This window comes from Gregarina niphandrodes (assembly GCF_000223845.1).
Source record: "Gregarina niphandrodes unplaced genomic scaffold scaffold00047, whole genome shotgun sequence".
Taxonomy (NCBI): domain Eukaryota; phylum Apicomplexa; class Conoidasida; order Eugregarinorida; family Gregarinidae; genus Gregarina; species Gregarina niphandrodes.
Genome location: NW_011645815.1, coordinates 24,977 through 42,781, shown reverse-complemented (window position 1 = coordinate 42,781; position 17,805 = coordinate 24,977). Strand labels below are relative to the sequence as shown.

Sequence of the window (17,805 nt, the reverse complement as noted above, 5' to 3'; positions counted from 1 at the left end):
TCCCCCCACCAGACCCCAGCCCCCCACCTGACGTCAAGCCGGACGCGCCCAAGACGCCGTGTGGTGCGGGACAGGGCGAGCTGGTGAACACCGGTGACCCTGCGTACGCGCGCTCGCTCGCCCCCAAACTGGCGACCGCCTTTCCGGCCCCCGCCGACTTCCCGGCCACCCCCACGTGCGGATAGGGCATGAACCCCGTGAACGACCGCACGTTCGGCGAAGCGTTTCCACTTGACGTACCGTGAGGTGGGGCGTGGGGTGAGGCGTGGGCGTAGGTGGTACTAACGCGGGAGGGCGTTAAGGGCGCGGCCAGGATGTCCTCGGCGCCGGAGAGCTGGTGCGCAAGTTCCAGACGACGCGCGCCCAAGGCGGGATGGCGTGAGAGCGTCTCTCCGCGCGCACTCGCACGTTCCACACCACGAGCCAGAGGTGAACGTTCGCGCAGGACCCCGCCAAGTGTGCTTTCGCGCACGAGACGCCTCCCGTCCCGTAGCGGCGAAGGATCGCGTAACGGCGATGGCTCGCGCGACATGAATCGCGCCATAGCGCCTTCACGGGGCACACCCTCCCGCAACGCCTCACCACCCGTCAGATCGCGCACCGAGCTCTTCTTCAGCAGCCGCGGACTCAGCGTGTCCCGCATAGACCACTCCCGGGTCGCCGTGAATTCGCGACTCGGTAACTCCCGTCTCGGCAACTCCCGGCCAGGAGGATTATCCTGACACTCGCGGTGGTTCGCGTGACTGTTCACGTAGCTGTCTCTGGTCGCGTAGCTTTCTCCATTCGCGTAGCTGCCTTTGGTAGCATAGCTGTCTCTGTTAACATAGTTGTAGTTTTTCGCATAGCTGTCTCTGTTCGCGTAACTGCCTCTGTTCGCGTACGCGTCTCTGGTCGCGTACGTGTACGACTCGAGCGGTCTGAACTGTTCTGGTCTGAACTGTTCTGGTCTGAACTGTTCTGGTCTGAACTGCTCAGGTCTGAACTGCTCAGGTCTGAACTGCTCAGGTCTGAACTGCTCAGGTCTAAACTGCTCCCTGATTATAGTTGTGGATGCGACTTTGGTTGCTCCACCAGACAAGTCCCGCGTTCGGTTACTAGCGGAAAATTCTCTCCGCAGCGTCGCCGATGGTCTCGAAAACGCGGCCTTCGAAATAGACTGCGTCCTAGGACTCGCATTGCGGGTGGCCGCAGCCACCGATCGAGACCTCTCCGCGGGCGGGGGCCGACCCGGTGTAAGTCGCTCTGGGGTGCGCTCTCTATTCATTCTGGGACGGTCCGTGGTCGGGCATCGTTCCGCGAGTGGCGGCGGAGACGTTCGATTCCCCACAGAACGCTCAGCCGGTAGCTGCGGCTTCGGTGCGTCGTCCGTGGTAGTAGTGCGACTACCATCAATACCTATAAACACACTTGTACGTATTACAGACACGCGCTGTCCGTCGAGTGTGTGGCCAACTTAATGAAAGCGCCCGCCACACGTGTGTGTTTCCCGTGTACGTGTGCCAACATGTATATGTTTGCAGGCAAGCACACGCCTTCTTGCAAACGAGGGACGTGCTTGGTCGTAGAACACATTGCGGCGCCTGTTGGATTCTCCTTACTTGGGTTCAGTTTGCTTTTCAGAGTGCGTGTCACAGTGGTGGCGCTACTTAAATTAGAATTAGGAGAGTGCAAGACTTTCCGAAAGTCAGGCTTGTCCAAGGTTCTTGCTGCCCTCAGATCAGGAGCTGCCAGTATATGTTCGGGCATACAGATTTTTTAAGTCAGCGCAAAATCTCTCCTCCCCGAATCGCGGGCATTACAACCATGCCTCTCCTTGTTGGAGATAGCCTTTGGCGCTCTTCTCTCGACTACCCGTCGCCCGTACTACCATGCAAGCAATGGGTTCCAGATGCTCGGAATCTTTCCTAAAGAGATCGGACGGAAGTTTGCCAGACCATTTAAGTCAGACCATTTAAGTCAGACCATTAAGTCAGACCATTCAGTCTCGATCTCTGGCCACCTTTTGGACTCGATCCCAACCCCCGTTTCATGCCAGATCTCGTAAGAGTGTGGTTGTGACCGGATGGCGCCAAAAAGAGCGGACCCCATTGTCGGAAAGTCCAAGTGAGGTCCAGAAAGTGTCTTTCTGAGTTTGGCCCCCACCCTAAAGAGCGCAAGAAGCTGAATCAAACGCAATCGTCAAGACGACACCTCTGCGCTGGCCACCACACTGGCCATCCACACCATAATCATACAAGCAAGCAAGTTCTTAAACAGGTTCCCAACAAATAATGTTTTCCCCCGCCACTACGAATTTTTTTTATGTGGATGGGGGAGCCCGAGACTGATCTCCTGTACACTGAAGAAGAAGCTGTTGGGTTCTCAATATATAAAAGTGTGCCCCTGGAAGAGTGGGAGTGGGATGACTCGGCTGGATGCTACCTGTTAGAATGCCCTTGCGGAGACGCATTCAGCATCACTAAAGAGGACATCGCGAAAGGTTATAGAGTGTGTGAATGTCCTAGTTGCTCCCTCAAAGTGCGTATAATCGTTCAGTAATGAAGATGCGCTTTGTGTCGGATGCCGTACAAACGGGATGTCGCCACACGATAAATGATATCGCATCATGATGGAGATTCTCGAACACGGTTAAGGGTCTATGTTTCCCAGCGAGACTGGTTACGAGCGAGACTGGTTACGAGCGAGGCTGGTTACGAGCGAGGCTGGTTACGAGCGAGGCTGACCCAAGAAGGTCGGAGACGAGGTACGTTTTGAACCGAGCCGTGGGCCGCCGAGCGTTGCCGAGGTCGGTCGTCGAGTGGACGTTTTTTTACTATGGGGAGATCTTAGAAAAATGTCGGTTTTTAGGATTCTAGTATTTACTGATTCACATTTGGGGTACAAGGAGAGAGATGAGATACGGTCGAATGATTCGTTTGCAGCATTTGAAGAGTCATTGATACATGCCAGTAGAGCGCACGTGGATTTCGCATTGCATGCTGGCGATATGTTTGACATTCAGAAGCCGAGTCAGTATACGTTGCATCGTACCTTACGTATTCTTTCTCATTACTGTTTAGGAGAGAGAGAACACGAATTCCGAGTTATACGTTTGTTTCCTGAGGCCATCCCGGGGGCGGATGAGCCACCGGCGAATGTACGGCAGGGGAGTCGGTCTCAACGAATTTACAACTTTGAGCGATCGGCGCAAGTCAAAATTAAGCTGCCTTTGTTTATGATTCATGGTAACCATGATCCGCCGCTTAGTCAGGAAGGTGGTGCGGAGGTTGTTGCGGCTGTGGACGTATTGGAAGCCGCTAACTTGGTAAATGACATCGGAAAAATAGATGATTTGGACAACGTTATTGTGAGACCAGTAATTCTAGAAAAGGGTGACACCAGGATAGCACTGTACGGAATAGGATACATAGGGGATGAGAGAATGAATCGACTGTTTACTTTAAAGAAGATCACTTTCCAGCCCGTGAGTGACGAAAATTGTTTCAACATTCTTCTCATACACCAAAATAGATATAAGGGACAAACGCAGGGAGGTGGCGTGCCCGCAAAAAGATGCGTGCATGAAGAGATGTTACCGAGCTTCTTTGATATCGTTATATGGGGCCACGAACACGACTGCGAAATCGAGCCCAAAGAAAGCCTAGCGGGACACTATTACATCAGCCAACCAGGCAGTGCTGTGTACACCAGCATGAGGAGAGGAGAGGCTACTGTCAAAAAGAATGGCATCCTCGAAGTATTGTAAGCTTTATGCACATGGTAGATAAAACAACGGGATTGCCATACGAGTCCCTGAGGGCAGTATAATGTCTGTCAACCACGGACGGCTACTGTCTTGCGGAACCACAACGTGGGATCACAACGTGGGATCACAAGGTGGGATCACAAGGTGGGATCACAAGGTGGGATCACAAGGTGGGATCGCGAGGTGGGATCACAAGGCGGGACCACACGGTGGGATCACAAGGTGGGAAATGCGACGGCAAACGAGCTGAAACGAAACTGAATTTATTCCAGTGAAAGAAAATTCAGGTTTCATTCATTTCCGTTACTGACGCCTCGCGCATTTGTGCTCAGACAGGTGGGTATAGCCTCCCGGGATGATTTGTGGCAACGGCTGACTGTGGAGGCGGAGTTAGCGTTGAAGGAGACCCATGTATTCAACAGTGATAGAAAAATATGCTGGGATAGGAGCATCGCGATACTGAACTCTGAATTGGAGTTGGAGCCGTCTTCGGTCGTAGCAAGTGACAACAATGATAACGGCGATCCAGGTAGTGAGCTTGAGCAACAGATTAGGTCCCTCAACGATAACTCGTTGCCGCTGATAAGATTACGAGTCGAACTTCCTACTGATTATAACACTGACACTTTTAGCGCCAGCAGATTTGGAGCAAATTTCCAGGACCTGTTAGCAAACCCACAAGACATGATTCTGTTATCCAGACTATCGAAGGCAAAGCAAAATCCAGGAAACGACAAGAATCCGAACGATGATGTGGAAATGCCTAATAATGAAGATGGTGATGACGACGATGATCCTGAAAACATGATCTTCAAATATATGGAAGATAAGGGAGCGCTTAAGATCTTTGCACAACAGGATTTAAACAACTGCGTTAAAAAATACGCAAACAAAATAGTAAGCCAGCACCGCTATAGCTTATCGGCAAGTCTGTTTTCTAGGATCTTACGGCTCTGGATAGTATGATACGGATCACTGTGCAGGAGTACATAAGGACGTTGAGAAATCTGCCAGAATACAGTGACGATCGCATGCTGGAGGCTATTGGTCAGATGAGAGATGCCGGAACATCGTCTCTGCAAATGTCAATCACTCCTACTCCAAATAGGGATGCAGCATAAATCAGGCGGCAAGAGATGTGTTAGTTGTATGTGTATAACACGCGTGTGCGCGCTGTTCCACATGCGCTATTTTCTCTGTATGGCATTGACATATGCCTTTGATTTGTCATCGCTGGCTCCCCTTGGTGACTCACCCAACACCCGTCCCGTTGCGAACGTCCACGCACCGATTATGAATCCAATTATGTAAGTTTATTTATCTAGCATCCCATTGCGTCGTTGTTAGAGAAGGGTATGTCCCAAGGTTGGGAAATGAGTGGTTCCATCCGAGCGATTACCGCCTAAAGCACCAAAATTCTGTTGCTTGGCGTAGAGTAATAAACCGTGCATGAGGTTGATCTATATTTTTTCCAGTTGCATCGCGGTGCTCGTGTGCTTGAAAGCATTGCTGAGGAATATTGGTAATGAATGATACCGCAATCAGAAACGACGATGTGTGTTGCTTGTCGTTTTTGTAATGGTTGGTGGAAGTGGTTGGAAAAAGGTTTATAAAGATGCGAGATCTACCAATTGTTTGTTGACTAGGATTCTTCTGATGGCATTTTTTGTTCCACTTATGTCGCGAACGGAGGCCAACACATTGTAAGAAGTATCATCGAAATTTTGGTCAGTAAGTTGTTGCTCCTCTCGTTGTTTCCTTTCAATGGTAATGTTTTTTTGGAGCGCGTCATAAATCTGTCGGGGCAGGTCTCGTTCCTTGTGGTTGGCTGCAATTACATCACAGGCGAGTTTGATGGCAAACTTGTCATGCAGCGCGATAGGTCGGTCGCAAATCTTTAGCATGCTTCGTAGGAGCGAATCCAGCCCGCAGTTTTGGTTGACGACTTCGACAAGGGTTGGATATTGCAGGATGCAGATGCAGGCGGCGACCATTGAGCTTGTGTCCATCATTTGCGGCATTAAAATGCCGATGATTTTTGGCGTCCAGGATCCGAGTTCGGTTGGGCTAAATGAAGCCAAGACGTGCAGCAGGATCTTAGAGCTCAGTTGCTTGCTAACTCTTCGCTGGTGGAAAGCGATATTGAAGCCATCGAGGAAGGATTTCATCATAGGCTCTCGGGCATCGTCATAGAGGAAGATGCGCGGAATATAAGCGCACACACATTCGCTCAAACCGTTAGCACTGGCCACATCAGAAGTCCACTTGGACTGGCTCATAAGTCCCTGTAACATCGGGAAGTACAATTGCTTTAAGGCAGATAAGGATGAACCAACATCCTGTGCGGCCGTCTGGTCCTGACCCAAGTTGGTGAGCTTGGTGGTGGTTGAAGTCATGGCTTGGGGCGGGTCCAAGGCGTAGAACTCGTCCATCGTATAGATGCTTGGTAGAGTCTGAATCAAGCCGGCTAGAATTTGGTAGCAGTACGGGTGCAGACCTGTCTCCTCCGACTGGAGCATTTCCTCTAGTATGGTGGCCACATACGCGTGGAATTGAACCAAGTCCGCAAGACCCACACGTTTCCCAGCCGACGGAGATGACTGCTGCGACGATGTAGCGGACGTGTTCGGGGTCGCCGCATTGGCCGTCATGCCCACCGCGCCCTGAATGGTCGGCGCTTGCTTCACAAGGCTGCCGACAATCTCAAACAAAAAGTGCCTTATTCGCGGATTTCTTCCCTTGAGCACGTAGGACCTAACCATGTCTAAAACCTTCTTCAGGAAACTGATATAGTCGGCAGGAGGCAACGGACACACGGCTGCTAAACTCCAAAAGTACTTGACCAAAAATTCGTCTTCAATCTTCTCCAGATCGTTGGCTAGAACATCGACAACTACCGGCAGAGTAAGACATAATTTGGGAATGTAGCTGTTTATTCGAATATATGATTCGGAGGCGTAGCCGTCGCCATTGGGCTTCTGCTTCAAGGCCATAACATGCGTGAGATAATCGGCCGCGTAGGAGGGCACAATGGACGTGCCTTCTACCACCTTTTGAACAGCAATATCGGCGATCGCTTCCAGGTACTCCACGGGGATAAAGTTTCGGAACAGAGTCGCAAACTTGAAATAGGTGGCGTGAATCAGACTACCCGCTCCGGAGGCCACAGCCGGCGACAATAGGGTGGGGAGTACCTTGGAGTCTATAAAGCGCATCATATCTTCCTCGCCACGGATTTTTGTGACTCCTCGAGCACGCGTTTGTGTCTCCGTGCAAATAGCCGAAAGCAGGAAACAGGCACACTCCTGAGAGAGGGGATCGGTCCCTTGGGAAATGCACCGGCCACACAATGCCACCAACTGGGGACCCACGACGGTTGGCTGCCTCGTAATGAGGGTAGTAATTAACTCTCGTAAATTCTCTCGCCGCGTAACACGCTGTTGACCCTCTATGTCCCGCTGTATAAACTGCATCGGATCATCCTCGATGTCCTGCAAATCATCGGCTTTGAGCAACATCAGTTTCGGAATAATCCCGTTCAACACAGTCCGTAATGTAGCGCTCCCCGCTTCCGTATTAGGATTAAAAGGGTACACATCTTCCGGCCATCTGTAGTACGCAGCTTTCTTCAACACATCCAACCCGTGGGTGAAGACATCTTCAGTGTGCGGCTCAACTGGCAGCTTGTCCAGACAATTGACCAAGTCCACTGTCATATTCACAATGTACGGTAAGAATTCATCAGTGTACCGAGACACATAACAATAAAGCAATTTGCAACAGGCAGTCTTCAGCAGATCGGAGGCGTACGGGCTGTCGGCATTCTTACCCGGCGGAATCTGATCCATATACGACTCGCTCACCGAGACCAAGAAGCAGTGACTTACCACCTCCATCAGCTCTTGCAAGTGGTCTTCGAAGTACTCCGGCAAATCCACGTGGTGGAAGGAAACTATACATTGTAGGGCAGAAGTGCAAATGCTCATCCACCACTGGTACACCTTAACATCCACCATAGGGAATTTCACCAGAACCACTGCCGCTAGTTTGAAACAATTCAGAATTGGTGTTTGACAAAAATGCAACACCTTCGCCAAATTTGACAATAGTTCCGGGGTACTCCCTACATAGTCGTACTTTGAAAAGCACGCCTTCAACACCAAGAAGGCAGCCACCGTTTTCTCCATTACGACTGGATCTATCTTGGAAATTCCGGCCGGGTCACCTATAGCTTCACTAGCTGTAGTGTAGAACGGCACAACCAAATTCGTCATCAAGTATGATAGAGGCTCCGGCCAATCCTGCGGAAAGTAGTCCTCTGCAACCAATTTAACTATCTCCAACATGTACGACAACAACTGCTCCTGGCCAGACAGCTTCACGCAACTCCCCACCACCTCATCCATCGCAACCTTCATCACCGCCTCGTCTTGCGCCGCTCCGGTTTCCAGGTTCTGCAACTCACCTAAGGATCTCTTTACAATGTTTCGCAACTGAATACAAGCCACTAGTCTTCCAGGGGATGTCGACTCGCCATTGACGATTTCAAATAATATCTTGATGTAATTCGGGTCCTTTGAAGATCCCCACGCGGTTAATTCACGTTCAGCCCGTTTCATCTGTTCAACATTCGAGCTGCATATTGAGTCCAGGGCTCTTAGGACTTCATTTGACAACGAACTCATTTTTAGTCTCAATAAAAACAAAGACCCTTAAGCAATCGCTTTTTGACAAATGCCAACCTGGTGCTCAACCAGCACACATACCACTCTGCCGGTCCGCTTTATGAAGCCCTTTGGGAGGAGTCCACCTTAGGGGAGCAATTATGGTGACAAAATGCAGTGCGCGCACGTGTGCGAGCGCGCATTTATGGCCACACTCAAACCACGCGATTGTGTATATCCTCTAGCAATCTAATAATATCGTTGGGTGTTCGGTCCATCTGCTGCGCGATCCACAGTTGCCTATCGCTTCGGAGTTTTTGGTACGTCATCAGCAGATCACCGTCGATTACGTTTTTAACTGGGAATATGGCGCTTCTGAAGAAGAGGTGGTCTCTATGGACCAGAGAGACATCTTCGTTCCGCAAAAGGATTTCGAGATGGGACAAATAATCGATTTCAATTTGTGTTTGCAGCGGAATCATGACGCCAATGGCGCCGAGTATGGTTGTATATAGGAGCAATTCTGAGCCGTTAAGGGTGAGCTGGCATTTGTGTAGGGCGGTAGCTATGTCGCCCAGGTGGAATTCGCAGAGTCTTTCTAGCTTATCATTTCGGCCGGTGAGGTACGAGAGGTCTGATTTGGTGGTGATTGGAGTAGTGTCCACGTTGGCGTTTTTCTTGAATACGGAGATGGGGAGTCGCGTGACGAGGAAGTTATCGAACTTGTCGACGCCGGCGATGGTGTAGGGGTCCAGAAGTTCACCAGTCGTGATCCACCTGGGTACAATCATGTCAGCAATGACCTTCATGGAGTTCTCGATGGCGTCGTATTCGAGGACGTGGAAGCCTTCTCGAATGTCGGACACGTAGAACCGGTTCTCATACACGGCAATCCAGTTGATACCCAGCGGCAGGTTCTTATACTCGCACTTTTTCAACACACGCTTCTTGCCCAACGTGTAGATACGCAACCGATGCCCAACCGACACCAACAACCTACCCTGCCAAGCACACAACGCGTACGGCACATCCTCCAACGGCGTCTCGTGGTACAAAGCCAACTCTCCCGCTGCGTCGTACACATAAACTCGCAACCCCCCCCGCAGACACTTACGCGTCTTCAAACTCAACCCCGTCACCGTACCCACCACCAACGCCGGGTGCTCCGGATACTCCATGAACTGACATACACATATGCTCACCGGTGCTTCATCCACACCGAACGAAACCGTTGACAACACACCCGTCATTGGCGATATCAACTGCAACGCGCCGCCCCACTTTCCGTCGCCCGCCTTGAACGTGCCAATTTGCTCCGGCGTCGGCCCATACTCCTCTTCCCCCGCCACCGCTGACTGCTCGACCCCTTCCTGGCCCTCGACCCCTTCCTGGCCCTCGACCCCCTTCTGACCCTCCACTTGGTCACTTTCAACTCCCGACTGTTGCGCCAACCCCGCTTCGAACTCCGCCTCCAGCGAGTCCTCACCTCCAGACACCGACAGACCCGCCTGCGCTGCTTTTTGTTGCCCGCCTCCCTCTTGCTTAGCATCGAACGGTTCCGGCTTCTGCTCCTCCTCTTTGATGGCTCCATCGGCTTGGGCAGCTGCATCAGCTTGGGCAACCGTCGCATCGCCTCCGAGACCCCATTCCGGCGCCGAGCCAGGCTCTTGAAGTGCGCCTGGCTCTTGAGGTGCGCCGGCGGCGGGGCCTTGACCCAGGTCTATTTCTTCGAGAGCGCGTTTGATTTGAGCCTGTGTAGCCAAGTCGAAGGCATTGTGGTCCGACTGGATGACGGCCATGAGCCAAGGCCGGAGTGGCGTGGGGGGTACCAGCATGATGGGGAGTCCTTTGAGCAGGGCGTCTTGTTTTTCGTGCAGGGTCGGTGGGGGTGGGAAGACAGTCGCTTTACGGGGTGTGTAGAGGAGCGGGACCTCGACGGTGGAGAAGAGGCTGTCGTGTGGGTTGCGGACGAGGTTGACGATTTTCATGACGTTGTCGACGACGGCTACGTAGCCCCAGGCGCAGTGGTCGGTGTTGAGGGAGCATATACAGTCGATGGGACCGGAGACGAGCGGCTGGAGTTCCTGGTGTCCGATGGCAAGCCAGGGCTTGGTGGAGAGCACGGCGGCACCCTTGACGCTGCCGCCACCATCGGCGGCGGCGTCGACTTCGGTCAGTTTGACGGGGTTGGCTCCAATAAACTTGCGGCGTGGGCGGCCGACGCCGATGACGCCGGTGTTAAGTCCGACGCCAAGCTTAAGGAGCACGCCCGTGCTCAGTCCAATGAGCAGACTCAGCTCCGAGGGCTGGGGCGACGTGGTGAGGAGCACGGACTCGGCGTGCGAGTCGTTGGGAACCTGGTACTGCGAGAGCAGATGCCAAAGCGGGCGGTCGCCGTCGAGGGCGACGACTCGGATGAGGCGATCAACGCCGGCTAAGACGCCAAATAGTCCCTTCTGGGGCAGGTCACTGTGGGTGGGTACGAGGGCCATGCTCGTTATCTCGATGCCCTGGTCACGCGCGTCTACTTCGAGCAGAGCGCCGTTTTCAAGCGCAAAGTAAACCGTGAGTCCGCCGTTGAGAGCAAGGAGGACTTGGGTAGCGTTGGAGCAGGCGCTGACAACGCGTTTGCCCGGCGGCACGCGCCACTGGGAGGTGCGCCGTGGGACTGCGAACCCGCCCTGTACGGTTGGGCCGTCTTCCGCGACTTGCAGCAGCATCCAGCCCGACTCCGTAACTTGCAGGATCGAACTGTCCGCCAGCGTGGCCGCGTGCAACGTACAGCGGTCTTGTGCCAGGGAGGTGTTTGGCATCTCCTCAATCGTGTCAGTCACGCGCATCACCAACGTGTTCGACGCAAATGACAACAACAAAATCGAGTGGACCGGCGACCCCGAACTCTCCGACAACGAAAACACGCCCAACGGCCGCCCGGGGACCTCCGACGCGGCCACCTCCGTCACACCCAACCCCAACCGCATTATCAGCAACTTCGAACTCGGACCCGCGCCCCGGAACGCGTACACCTGTGGCGACTGAGTCAATCCGATACAATCCACCACGTTCATCTCCGTCAACGGCGTCCGTGACGCACAGGCCGACACCGGCACGATGTTCCGATACCCTCGCGGGCGGAATGGCAAAATCACCCGCGCCGCGCCGTCCATGCCGTCGGCGGCGGTCTCGCTGGAAAGGCCGGCCGCCTCACTGGGAAGGGCGGCCGCGCTTTGGAAACTGGACAGTTTTACGTCCTCTTCATCGCTGCCGACGCCGAGGAACTGGTAGAGGATGTGGTCGCCGACTTCGGAGGCAGCGAACAGGTAGCCGGTTTTCAGTACGCAGAGCGAACTGGCCACGGGAATGGAGTCAAAGTAGCGAACGACGATTTCGTGGAGAAGCGGGCCGTCTGCCCGCAGTTCGACACGGTATAGGTCGCCGTAGTCGCTCTGGACGAGAATGAAGTGGAAATCGCGCATTTTGTGTGCGGTCCAGCACACAGTCATGAGGGGGCGGTCGGCGGCCATCTCGAGTCTGCGCGGAAGGGCGCAGCAGATTTGTTCGTGGTCCGGCTTCACGAACACGAGGTAGTTGTGGCAGGCCACGAGTACGCCGCCGGGGCCGTCCTGGAAGTCTTCCCCGGCGGTGACGGGCACTAGGCAGTGGGCCGTGGGGTCGACGTCGATGCTGCATTTCTTTACCACGTGATTCAACCCCAGGTCCATTTCGTAGAAGCAGACCTGCTTCCGCGACTGTGGGGGATCGGTAGTGGCCTCGAGAGAAGCAAACACAGGGTTCTCGTAGCCTACGTCCAGCGCACACATATCGAAGGTCACCTGGCCCGCGCGGTGGCACTCTAGCGGACTCGAGATCTCCAACCGGTTCTGGTTGTCGCGGTTGACTATATACAGAAACTTTTGCTTCTCCACTGCCCCAATGATGAGTGCGCGGCCCTTCGGGTCCACACACAGGAACTGGCCAGGGACCACCCGTCGCACACCGGTCTTGCCGTAAGTCTCCGAGTGCAGCCGCTTCCAACGCGACCCTTCGAGCTGCAACACCACAATGCGTCCACAGTCCGATGTTAGCGCCACGTAGTCACGCTGCATCCCCGTCAGCCGAAACGCAGCCACCTCCCGAACCAACCCGAACGTCTCCTCGCGACTTACCAGCGTCAACTCCCCCTCTTCCGAAGCTCTGTACAACACCAAGCCGGTACCCTGCGCCGCCACTATCTCCTGCACCCGCGACGCCGAGAAACTACCCACCACCGCCTTCGAAATAGCCGTCGCACCCTCCAACGTCAACGACAAGAACGTCGGCATACGATTTTTAATCCCCCCGCAACCATCAAAAAAGCAAACGAACTTACCCAAAGCGACCAACAAATTCGGCGAACAAACGAATTCGGGTCTACTCTGCCTCCGAACTGCTGGCCAACGCACACGCGGAACTGCTGGAGTCGTCCAAATCACATGATGATTCATCGGAATATGTCTCATCTTCCTCAGCGTCTGTATCACTACCGCTTTCGTTGTCACTGCCGCTATCGTCATCACTAGCGCTGTCGTCGTCCTCGTCGGTGTCACCGCTACTCTCTGCAACGTCTTGGCCCTTGGGCGCTTGCTTCACGAGCTCAGAGTACTTGCCTCGTACAACACAACTCCAAAAACCAAGCTTCAAGTCGAACTTCCACACGTCGTCGAAGACAATGATTTGGCTTGACGAAACCTCCAACGTGCCACCGGCCACCCACAGAGCGTTGTCGCGCACCGCGATGGACGCGTTGATTCTGGGTATAGGAGCACACAAGCTTTCTGGAGAAGAGGAAAGCTCGATCGTCTCCACCACCTTTACTACTGGCTCTTTACCTTTAGATGAGCTGTTCTTGGATGGCGCAGTCTCTTTCGCTTTACCGCTTGACTTCTTCGACTTATCCGCCCTCTCGGCCTCCTTCAGCAAAGAGATTCTGAGCAAAACCTTCTGCAAAGAACACCGCTTGACCCGGTAGCCCGTCACATAGTCCCGCGAGTTAGTGGTGTCACTTTCCTTGGCTACACCTTCCTTAACTACATTTTCCTTTACTATACTCTCATCTGCCAGCTCATTGCGCTCCGAACGAGGCCGGCCACCCGACGCTGCGGCCAACGAGCCCAGAGCCGGGGTCTCCAGGGACAGTGACGCCGGGGTTGGAAACGTCAGAGTTGGAGAAGGAGCGTTCTCGACAAGAATGGGAGAGTTTCGGCCCACAGACGTTTCCAGGACAGCTGGTTCTTGAGAGGTCTTGGGTTTCTTGTTGAGGGGGTTCCACTGCTTGGAACCTAGGTCTAGCGTCCAAATATCGTTGAAGAAGAAAGACCGTTTCATGGTGAGACCTCCATCGTCGTGGTCCATGACTCCGCCGAAGGCGTAGATGAGCGATTTATGTTGACAAGACGCAATCCCGGCTCTCGGAATCGCCTTTTTTCTGAGTCGGGTCCACTGCAGGTTGTTGGCGGCCGCGGTCGTGTCCGACTTGCCGTCCGTCTTGGCCGAGGCGTTGTGCAGCGGGCCCAAGTCGAGCCACCACATATCATCATAGACGGTACCTTGGGCGCCGGTATCAGAGTCCTTGAGTTTGCTATAGCCTCCGCTGATGAGGACACCGTCATTGGTCGTACCCATGATGAATCCACTGCGGGGGTCAGGCGTGTCCTTCGAGGCCGCTGCGACCTTCTGCCACTGGCGGATGGCGGGCCAATAGATATAGCAGTCGTTGAAGTACCGCGTCTCTTTGCCGTTGTCGTGGAAGCCGCCGAAGACCACCAGACCGTTGCGGCTGGCGGCCATGCGGTGACCGCTGCGTCCACTGGGACTGGCCGCTGCCTCCTTGGTCTTGCTCTTGGCCTTGCTCTTGCTCTTCTCTCCATGTTGGGGAGACAAACCGTCGTCCAACACGTTCCACAGGCCCTGCTTGATGTCTAGCTTGAACAAGTCTTTAAAGTGGTAGAACTGGTAGGCCGTGGCGAATTCGCCGCCAAACACGTATAGCTCATCGTTATACACACACGCAGCATGCCCCACACGCGGCTTCGGGCCGCCCGGTCGACCCACTTCTTTCCACTGGTTCTCGTCGTCCTTGTCAATAGCCCACTTGTACGTGTCCCCGAAAACGCGGCACGTCTTGGTGTCGTAAAACTCACCTCCGAATATCACGAAGCCGGTCTTAGTCGGGATGAAGGTAAAGGAGCTCCTGGCCATACGAAAAATCGCCGCAGCTGCCTTTCCACTGGTCGCCACATTCGGATCTGGCGTGTCTTCCAACGACTTCATAATGTCTAGGATGTTCTGCTCGTCAGTCCCCTTATTGGCCTTCTTCATTGCCTTCAGAGACTGTTTCTCTTTCTTCCGCTGCCGGGCCTCCGCATTCTTTCCCGCCATCGCAGCTTAGTTACGGGCACGGGCCCTTTTTTTATAAGTATGCCTAAGGTAGGTGAGTGGGACGTGGCCGACCTTTTTCCCCGTGCAGCTCCATGTAGATGATTTCATTATAGAGAAGCTGGTTGGCGAAGGCAATTTCTCGAAGGTATACGAAGCGACTATAAAATCTACCGGCGAAACGGTCGCCCTAAAGATGATAGATCGTTTGGAGATGGACAGGTTGGGCAAAAAACTAGAGGTCCTAATGGAGAAGCATTGCTTAATCAAATTGAATCCTGACTCCTACCGTGATGACGAAACTCGACGAAGCTTCACACGACTGAAAGGACGCTCAAAAAACGCTATCAAGGATAAGGAAACGGCGGTCGAGGAGACCATGGGTAAAGTCACTTTGAATCATGGTGCAAGGCACATATGCAAGCTGTACCATACATTTGCTACTGACTTAGAACTAGGTTTGGTACAAGAGTTTTGCGAAGGTCAAGAATTATGGGAGGATATCCGTTATTTAGGAGTGCATAATTACGATCAACTGCGGGACTGGTGGAAGCAAATAACAACAGGTTTAGAATATATTCATCGTTGCAATTTAGTTCATCGAGATGTTAAAGCAGAAAATATAGTCAAGATGACAAATAACACACTACTGAAATTCATAGATTTTGGCTCGGCCTTGGATATATCTCTACCATATGATGAGACGTTAGCAGGAAATCGATCGTCTCACGGACGATCAAAAAAATCACTTAAATTTTATGTCGGTACGGCCAACTTCATGCCTCCTGAAAGTCGACGCAATCGAATAGTAACCTCATACAAATCAGACATCTGGAGCCTCGGTTGCTTACTCTATCAGCTGGCTACTGGCGCACCACCTTTTCAAGCCCCATCAGAATTTTTGGTTTATGTCCGAGCTCAATATCATGATCTCGATATTCCAGTTTACCTACCACGAACTGTCCAGAATTACATATGTCAATGTTTACAAGATAACTCAGACCAGCGCCCAGACTGGGAGTCCCTTGCCGCCAACGAGCTGGTAAAGAATATAGAGTGCTGTAACGCAACCGCACCTCCCCGCCCTAGTGCACAAGCTCTTGTTCTGAAGGTCCTCAAGAAGCGAAGCACGTTCTACGCAAAATTGATCGCCGAATATGTCGTTAAACACCATCCCAAGGATTTCACTATTGAAAAGGAACCTTCCAAGGAATCGTCGCTCATTAGTGAGTCTCGATCCGATGTTGAACCCCCAGATGTCGATGACAGCAATCCGATCGATGACAGCAATCCGATCGAATGTGCCAATCCGATCGAATGTGTCAATCCGATCGAGAACGCTAATGCTTTGGGCGCCGTGTCGAGCGAGATTATTGCCTCGCCTTGCTCGTCTATTTCCGAGTATTCACCCACACCTAGGGAGCGCTCTCCAGGATTCGATAACGTTTCTTTGAAGCCAGAGAATCAGACCACTGATGTCGAATGGCTTCGAATTATGTATCCAGATCGTAACGAGCGACAAGACGTCTGCCACGAACCTGGGTGCCAGGCGCCTGACTGCCCTTCAATACTTGTGAGTGGAGAATCGTGCAAGAAAGGTCAGTTGGTGGTTGACTGTTATGCTTTGACGCCCGGGTCAGAGCTTTGGGTGGAAGCCTGGCGTCGGTTGGCGAAGGCAGTGCAGTCGGAATTGCCTGCCGCCTCGTCGTCTGCTGCCTCAAGCGAGCCTGCTGATATGTGCCTGAACATTCTTGGCTGTTCAGATAGCAAGGCGGTGATACGGCTGCTGGCGCATGATGGCGGGTATCGAGAGGTACTAGACCTTTATGTTCGCTGCGCCTTCCACGCTCTCCGTCTGCTTTGCACAGGAGGCAGGACTGATCGTCTTTACGAGCACTGGGCGAACAACTGGTCGCCTTGCTGACACTTTTATATTGAAAACGACGGGGTCGGGTCCGCAAACGTCCAGCACTGAAGTGGGATCAGGAGCGGGCGGGGTCAGCACTGAGGGGGCTATTCTTCGGAACTCACTTTCGAGCGACGCGTTGAAAATCGCGCGTGCGTGTGCGTTTATTTTGTGCGTCACAATTTAAGTTTTGATTATTAACGTATAGATCTTAGATCAAGTAGGAGACATTGTCAGCACTGTTATGCGTCGCCCCTGCAGCCCCCAGCACTTGGTTCCACACCGAGACGGACCGCACCGAGACGGGAAAAGGAACACACGGACGGGGGTCAAAAGTTGATTGTAGAGAAAAAGGATGGAGGACGCCGATGCTCAACGTCAAATAGACCAGATGGTTGCTTTTATCATCAACGAAGCGAAGGACAAGGCGGCGGAGATTGAGGCTAAGTCCCAGGAAGATTTCAACGTGGAGAAGTTGAAGGCTCTGCAGTCGATGAAGGAGAAGATTCGGCAGAACTACCGGAAAAAGGCAAAGGATCTTGAAACGAACCGGGCGATTGCGCAGTCCGCGGCGATCAACAAGGCGCGTTTGAAGAAAATAGCTGCGCGCCAGATGAAGATTAATGACGCCGTGAAGACTGCGAGTAAATCGTTGCAGGAGTTGGGCAAGGACCAGAGCAAATACTCGAGACTGTGCTGTGAACTGATAGTACAATGCATGCTCCGGTTGATGGAGCCCCACGTGCTGGTGCGTATCCGGAAGCAGGATGAGAACGTGGTCACAAACGACATTTTGAAGGCAGCACAGCAAAAATACTCAGCTATCCTCGAAAACGCTGGCATCAAGGGTCAGACAGTGAAGGCCGAGCTCGACAAAGAGTTCTACCTCCCGCCAGCACCTGCCTCTAATGCAGACGACGCAAGTGCTGCCGCCAGCTGCACCGGCGGCGTCGTAGTCACTTCCGCCGACCGCAAAATTAAGTGCGACAACACCTTCGACTCGCGCCTCCAACTCGTCGTCCAACAGAAATTGCCCGAAATCAGGAAAGTCCTCTACGAGAACTGATTTTTTTTGG

General features: G+C 53.1%; 9 protein-coding genes across 9 annotated transcripts; 5 read left to right on the top strand and 4 right to left on the bottom strand.

Annotated features, from left to right (window-relative positions):
* Positions 1–286: 286 nt before the first annotated feature.
* GNI_157640 (hypothetical protein) lies at positions 287–1,264 on the bottom strand (the record flags this gene model as incomplete). The annotated part of the gene is made up of 1 exon (XM_011134692.1): positions 287–1,264. A coding segment is annotated over one exon (978 nt), but the record flags the coding sequence as incomplete, so codon positions are not given.
* Positions 1,265–2,301: 1,037 nt separating this feature from the next.
* On the top strand, positions 2,302–2,538 carry GNI_157630 (putative CSL zinc finger protein; the record flags this gene model as incomplete). The annotated part of the gene is made up of 1 exon (XM_011134691.1): positions 2,302–2,538. One exon carries the CDS (start codon positions 2,302–2,304, stop codon positions 2,536–2,538), a length of 237 nt encoding a protein of 78 aa, XP_011132993.1.
* Positions 2,539–2,833: 295 nt separating this feature from the next.
* GNI_157620 (putative DNA repair protein) lies at positions 2,834–4,866 on the top strand (the record flags this gene model as incomplete). Its single annotated transcript, XM_011134690.1, has 3 exons — positions 2,834–3,741; positions 4,018–4,642; positions 4,687–4,866. 3 exons carry the CDS (start codon positions 2,834–2,836, stop codon positions 4,864–4,866), a joined length of 1,713 nt encoding a protein of 570 aa, XP_011132992.1.
* A 61-nt stretch (positions 4,867–4,927) lies between these two features.
* Positions 4,928–5,271, top strand: GNI_157610 (hypothetical protein; the record flags this gene model as incomplete). Its single annotated transcript, XM_011134689.1, has 3 exons — positions 4,928–5,052; positions 5,093–5,180; positions 5,221–5,271. The coding sequence occupies 3 exons, from the start codon at positions 4,928–4,930 to the stop codon at positions 5,269–5,271; spliced, it is 264 nt and encodes an 87-aa protein (XP_011132991.1).
* An 81-nt stretch (positions 5,272–5,352) lies between these two features.
* GNI_157600 (Cse1) lies at positions 5,353–8,430 on the bottom strand (the record flags this gene model as incomplete). The annotated part of the gene is made up of 1 exon (XM_011134688.1): positions 5,353–8,430. One exon carries the CDS (start codon positions 8,428–8,430, stop codon positions 5,353–5,355), a length of 3,078 nt encoding a protein of 1,025 aa, XP_011132990.1.
* Positions 8,431–8,624: 194 nt separating this feature from the next.
* Positions 8,625–12,731, bottom strand: GNI_157590 (putative splicing factor 3b subunit 3; the record flags this gene model as incomplete). The annotated part of the gene is made up of 1 exon (XM_011134687.1): positions 8,625–12,731. One exon carries the CDS (start codon positions 12,729–12,731, stop codon positions 8,625–8,627), a length of 4,107 nt encoding a protein of 1,368 aa, XP_011132989.1.
* An 88-nt stretch (positions 12,732–12,819) lies between these two features.
* On the bottom strand, positions 12,820–14,826 carry GNI_157580 (putative kelch repeat protein; the record flags this gene model as incomplete). Its single annotated transcript, XM_011134686.1, has 1 exon — positions 12,820–14,826. The coding sequence occupies one exon, from the start codon at positions 14,824–14,826 to the stop codon at positions 12,820–12,822; it is 2,007 nt and encodes a 668-aa protein (XP_011132988.1).
* Positions 14,827–14,865: 39 nt separating this feature from the next.
* Positions 14,866–16,747, top strand: GNI_157570 (protein kinase domain protein; the record flags this gene model as incomplete). The annotated part of the gene is made up of 2 exons (XM_011134685.1): positions 14,866–14,874; positions 14,915–16,747. 2 exons carry the CDS (start codon positions 14,866–14,868, stop codon positions 16,745–16,747), a joined length of 1,842 nt encoding a protein of 613 aa, XP_011132987.1.
* Positions 16,748–17,084: 337 nt separating this feature from the next.
* GNI_157560 (putative vacuolar ATP synthase subunit E) lies at positions 17,085–17,795 on the top strand (the record flags this gene model as incomplete). The annotated part of the gene is made up of 1 exon (XM_011134684.1): positions 17,085–17,795. The coding sequence occupies one exon, from the start codon at positions 17,085–17,087 to the stop codon at positions 17,793–17,795; it is 711 nt and encodes a 236-aa protein (XP_011132986.1).
* Between the last annotated feature and the right edge of the window lie 10 nt (positions 17,796–17,805).